General features: G+C 40.3%; 1 protein-coding gene across 1 annotated transcript in view; it reads left to right on the plus strand.

Moving 5' to 3' along the window:
* Positions 1–6000, plus strand: part of ULK2 (unc-51 like autophagy activating kinase 2) — a 36455-nt gene that overhangs the window by 22217 nt on the left and 8238 nt on the right. The window contains exons 14-16 of the mRNA XM_010074076.1: positions 1861–1998; positions 3054–3199; positions 3421–3501. Coding sequence (XP_010072378.1) covers positions 1861–1998; positions 3054–3199; positions 3421–3501 — 365 coding nt within the window. The remainder of the gene's footprint in view (positions 1–1860; positions 1999–3053; positions 3200–3420; positions 3502–6000) is intronic.

Genomic DNA, 6000 nt, shown 5'->3' on the forward strand with positions numbered 1-6000 from the left:
TTAAGAGCTAAACATTCATGTGATTAGAAACAGGTGCCTACTCTTCACACTTTCAGCATTTGTACTATAATAGTGTGATTTAATTATTGGTTGAGTAAATTTGGTAACTAACTGTCTGCTTGGAGCATGGTCTGAAGGAAGCAGAGTGTGTGTCTGATGTTCTACAAGATGCTGCTTTTGTGTTTGTTTTTTTTACTTCCTGAGAAAGGTTCCTTCACAGTATGTGATTTTTTTTTTCTTTTACAAAAGGTTATGCCCTGTGAAACAGTGAATTTTTCTGATTAGCTTATCAAACTGAATGAATTGTACCCATAGTTATGCTGCTTTATGTCAAGTAGAAGAAGCTGCAGTGCTTCCCAGGCTGCAGCCAGAATGGGTGGAGATGGTTCCGTCTCCTGTGGTTAATTGCTAATTTTATTCTCTGGATCTCACAGAATCAAGATTTGCATGCAGCTCTGCACAGGCATCTTTATTGCATTTTCTCTAACCAGTAACAAACCGCATCAGACTCGAGAACGCCTGACCAGAGCTTAGCTCAGGTCTGAGCTGGGCAGCCCTGATGGAAGGCCAAGTACTGCCTCCGGTTAGCTCTCAGAGCTTGCTTGTATCTACCTGCAAGGCTGTGCGACAGCAGGGCAAGGCATTTTCTCTGTGGAGTACTTCAAAAGTTGAAGTGCCTTCATGGTGTCCTCAGTGTCACTGCCACAGCTGACATAACATCTGCCTCCCCTCTCCAGGAGGTCTGGCCGGGGGGTGTCCCCTGTGCCACCTCAGCGTGTTGTGTTAGCCGTCACAGGCTGCCCGCTGCCTTTGTGAGACCTTCTTGTCTGGAAGCTTTCAGGCCTTCCACTGACTGTGTGCTCGCAGCTGACTTCCAAATCACTCTGTAGTATCTAGAAAGCAGGTGGCAATAAAAGGACAAACCTTTTCTTTTGCTGAGAAAGTTCCGTACGTAGCAGGAAGTAGTATTTCATTCTCAGAGGCAGCAAAGAGGCTAGGACAAATACAGTCAAACACAGATTTCTGTTCAGCTGTAGCTGTGCAGTGAGTGCTGTAACTGCTTGTTGTCTGGAGCTTGTGATAAACTTTTTTCACATTTCCTCTAAGAATTTCTGATCTTTCTCTGAAGAGGTGGTCAATAAAGGGCCAGAAACCAAACTGATGATCTTCCAAAAAGCCCCTTAGTTTGAAATTTTTTCCGTTGAATTGTCTTCCTTTGAAAGTGTTGATAAAACTGATTATGTTGCAGTGGTTTGATTCCCTTATCAGATAGTACACAGAGATAAGCCAGGTCACTGACACTTCAGTTGAACTTGGGTAATGCTAAACTGCAGTTTGAGTCTATGGATTAATGTTCAGGTGTGTGGTTTTGGTCATTTTGTCAGGGGGTGGTTACATAACATGTTTGCCTTTTGCAAGTTCACAGTGTCTCTTGGGATATCTGACTGCGCTTTAGTAGCTTTTGTACACATTCCAGCCCTGCTGCTGAACTTCCTGTTCTTAGTGCACTGGCTTTTCCTAGAACGCTATTTTGAAGCGTGGTAAACAGTGGGCTGATTGGCAGGAAGTCGGAGGGATCTGTAGGTTGCTGTGGTGCGTGACGAAGTGTTTCAGCTAGTACTGCACTCTCAGCTCGATCTGATACCAGCCAGTGCAAGAAAGGTAGTTAGTAATGAACAGTTCCTGATCTTCCTCTGTGAAGTGTTAGAGCTAGATCAGGACAAGCTAAGATCATATTGCATGCAGGGAGTGCGGAAGCAGCTTATTTACCTGTTTCCTAGATTCTCTTGAAATGGTACAATTCAGAGAGGGACCTGTCTACCAATATTCATCTCTTATCTCCGTATGTTCCAACTTCAGGCATTGTCAGCCTTCGGTATCCCCCCGCAGTGAAACGGCACCTATTCCAGTTCCCACTCAGCTACGGAATTACCAGCGCATTGAGCAGAACCTCTCCTCTACTGCCAGCCCTGTATCAAACCCCCACGGATCACCAAGGTGAGTTTGGGTTTCTTAAACTCCTTTTTCTTGGTCCTGGTTTGTGTTTGTACCCTGACAGATGTCCGTGCTTTCTTGCTGATGTCATTTTTTTCCTACACAAAAACATACTGAAGAGACGTTTAATGATAACAAATAATGGCCCTTCACAATCTCAAGATTGGCTGGGCACTTGAAATTTTTCACTAAAACAAAATGAGCTTGTCCTTTCACTCAAATGCAATCCAAGAAGGTAAAAAGATTAAGTCATGCTTTTTTATTCCTCTTTGTGTATTATATGGCATTACGTCATAAACTAGAGAGTCGTGAGTTATGTTTTGTTTTCACACATGTAGCGATGAGACGAATGCATTGTTCTGTAGCGTATCAAGGAAACAATTTTTAGCATGCTAGTTCACCAGCTTGTCATATTACAAAGCTCTAGTGTGCCAGACTTATTCTCTGCGTTGTGATCTATAGGATCAGGATGGTGAAGGTCAAAGACTCAGAAACAGACTACTCAGAACTCTGGAGATCTTTACTGAAACAAAACCCACAGTTCCTTGCATTTTTTTCAGGATCTCTGATTTTATAATAGTTGCTACACTTGGAGAACTGGCTTTCCCTGAAATAATATGTTTTCAGTTAACTGACTTGTATAGCAGACCAAATACTTAAAACTTTATCGTAATCTTTGTTATAGATTCCTTCCTTTTCCTACCATAAAAATGGCCATTTGCAGCAATACATTTCCCTTGATTATAAAATTCAAAATCTGATGAGCAACAGTTTGAAGATTAGGAATCCATGTACTAAGGGATATCTGTTTTAACTTTTTCCAGTTAACAGGCTATTATGGCATTAAAAGTTAAAAAGTCAATGTGAGCAAAGGGAAATAAATCTTGCTTGTTTTCAGTATGGGAAGCTTAGCTTAAGTTTTTAGCTTAATAAGCTTCAACATCATAGCTTTCTCTTTAAATAGCAGTGTTTTATTTAACTGATCATTGTACTGCTTAGGGTACAATCGAGGAAACAGTTAACTATGGTGTGTGTAACCATTCTTTTCACCTTGTTAGAGCTGCAGTTGTGAGACGCTCAAATACTAGCCCAATGGGCTTCATGAAGATGGGCTCCTGTTCTCCAGTACCAGCTGACACTGCACAGGGTGTTGGGCGCAGGCTATCCACAGGATCTTCTAGACCATATTCTCCTTCACCACTAGGTAAGGCCATCAATTCTTAGAAATCGGTGAAGGTTTATCTGGAATGCTAATTCTTGCTTGAAATTACCTTAAACCGAAATCTGCCCAACTAGGTCACATCTGCAGAAATTATTTCTGTTAAAGGACTTACTGTAGTAAACTCAGTGGGTTTTATTTTGCTTTACCTTCACTTACAGGTGAAGTATAAAGTATAAGTTCATATTTTGATTTTGTTTGCTTAGTTGGAACCATACCTGAGCAGCTTGGACACTGTTGTTGCGGACAACTTCAAGGACATGAATCAAGGAGTAGAAACTTCTCAGGTGAGTGACTTTGGACAATGCAACCAGTATGACTTTGATAGAGCTGCTACAGCGTTTGGTGAAGGGGAGGAGAGCCAACACTACATTAGTGTGGGTTAACAGGAGACACTGGGTAAGCGGTGTGCCAAGTTTCTGTAGAAACTTAGCCCACTTGTGGCTATCAAGATGCCTTTCCCCATAACTATTTCCCTATACAATAAGAGAGTGACTGAAGTTTCTTTTTCTCAAAATGAAAAAGCATCTCTGATAATGCCTGTCTTTAAATGTGGATGGATTATAATGAATGGTAGTAACATGCTTCTCAGAATCTGGTTTTGATAGACCAGCTCTGTCATACCAGTCCTCAGAAAAGGGAGGAAGAACTGCCAGTGTACAGTGTGCAAGTGTTTTTGTCATTCCCTTAGGAAATTGACTGGGATCTGATGTTAGTGTTGCTAAGCACTCAGTGAGCTTTGCAAGTCATAAATTACTGTGGTGTGCCAGCAGGGGGGAAAAAAAAATCAGGGAGAAAGGGAGAAATAGGACTTGAAGATGTTCTGAGACTGTGAAAGATGGAATTGCATTGTAGTGCCAGAAGGATTGGGCATAAGAATATGCAATTCAGCAACGTGTTCTTTTGCTCTATGCACATTTTGAGTGCAATTTCTTCTTTATCTAAAATACTAGCTACACTCTTTATTTGACTTTCTAAGAGGTGCTGTTGAAACTGCATTGTGGGTTTTTCCTCTGTTTAAACACTTTCCAAAATCATCTCGAGATCATAGAGCCGTCATTTTTGGAGTAGCCATTTTTCAAATATCTGGGAATGGTTTCACCTATATGAAATAAGTTCTATGACATGTCTCAAAAATTGCCTTCATAATTGCTATGCCATTGTCAATCTCAGCAAAAGACAAGGAGTGAGTGGATCCTCAGATTTGAAATAGTCTCTTAAAAAAAAGGGTGTGTGTGAAGAGAATACAAAGCGGTGTTTATGCTTTTCATCTTTTCTTTGGATAGAATTTTGTAGGGCTGTTGGTTTAGTGCGTTTTGCCAGTGTTAAACTGACTTGTACTTTTAAGATACCAAAGTGCTGTTTTTATGGCTAGAAGAGTATATAATGTTTCATTTCTTCATCTGATTCTGTATTCTTTCCCCATTTGACTTTATTTCTTAATTTCAAATGACTGCAGTGGTATTTCTGTTTGTAAAATACCACAAATTGCAGCAAGTCTGTTTCTCAGTGTTTAAATGTGTATGGTAAGTTGGCTTTTGCTTCTGGGTGAAGTGAGGTCATCTGTACTGAGATTTTCTAAGGACTGAAGATGTCTGTTGTAATGTAGCTTCTGAACTAATTGAGTTGCTCTTGCTGCCAGTGGCAGCAGAGGACAAACTTCTAATTCAGAAGCCTTCCTTGTGGTGGCAGTGACACTAGAACAGTAACCAGTGAGATTTCTAAAACTGGTTTTTAAAATGAGAGGTGAGGACTTTCAGTGCCATGAGACAAGCAGAGGGATTTCAAACAAGCAAATTCTTGTCTGGGAAGTTAGTGAGAAATAGACTTGATCCCTCTACTGGAGCTGCAGGCAGAAAGGCTGTTCTGAAACATACCGTTTAATGGAGTGGAATTAAATCAAGATGAAGTAGCTCATATTCAAAATCTAACTAACCAAAGCACAGGCTTAAGTAGGTTGAAAGATGTGTCCTAACAGCCTGGCACTGTACTGAGCAAACTGCAAGAAGTTTGTGATGGTTTTCTGAGCATACGTGTATGAAACTGAGCCTGTTTCGGAAGATTGTCTTGGCCAGCTCTTAAAAATCTTATGTAATTAGTATGGTTCATTTTCAGGTTTACCTTTTTTTTTTTTCTTGTAATGTGAGTGCAATTGTCACTTCAGTGTTAAGTTTTTTTGAGGTTACAAAGACAGTCATTTCATCTGGGAAGTTGTGGCCATAAAGCCGAAGTCTTATGTACTATTTGTGACTTTGCACAGTTCCTCATCATGAGACACAAAAATATCACAAGGAAGAAACCATTTCATCAAATTTCAGGTTCCTTATTTTGAAAGGGGGAGGGCACCTTTGAGTAGGTGAGATGTTTGTAAGAGGTATTTCCCCAACGCCCTCTGTTTAAGTGACTGCTTGTAGCTCTTCCATTTGCTTTAGGAGAAGCTTTGTACTTGTACTTAAGTGTGGACTTCCTTTGTACATAATAAGCTTTTGAAAAATATTTAGTCTGATAGACTAAAAAGTAAATGATTGCTCAATGTAATGATCCCAGACTGTTTCATCTGAATAATTTGGTTCTTTTTAGTACCTAGTTTTCTTGCAGGAACCGTGAGATGAGCTGCCTTTTGTATCTGCAGACGAAGTCATTATGTACAAAACAAATCATTAACATGCAGTGTTGCATTCACACACTTGTTTGCAAAAATATAGTTGCAGTACTTGAGAACCTCTATTCAACCTCGACTATTGGTGCCTGTACTTGAAATTTCAGTATTGGTTATGCCATTCCTG

The sequence above is a fragment of the Pterocles gutturalis genome, unplaced genomic scaffold (genome assembly GCF_000699245.1).
Source record: "Pterocles gutturalis isolate BGI_N339 unplaced genomic scaffold, ASM69924v1 scaffold5427, whole genome shotgun sequence".
NCBI lineage: Eukaryota > Metazoa > Chordata > Aves > Pterocliformes > Pteroclidae > Pterocles > Pterocles gutturalis.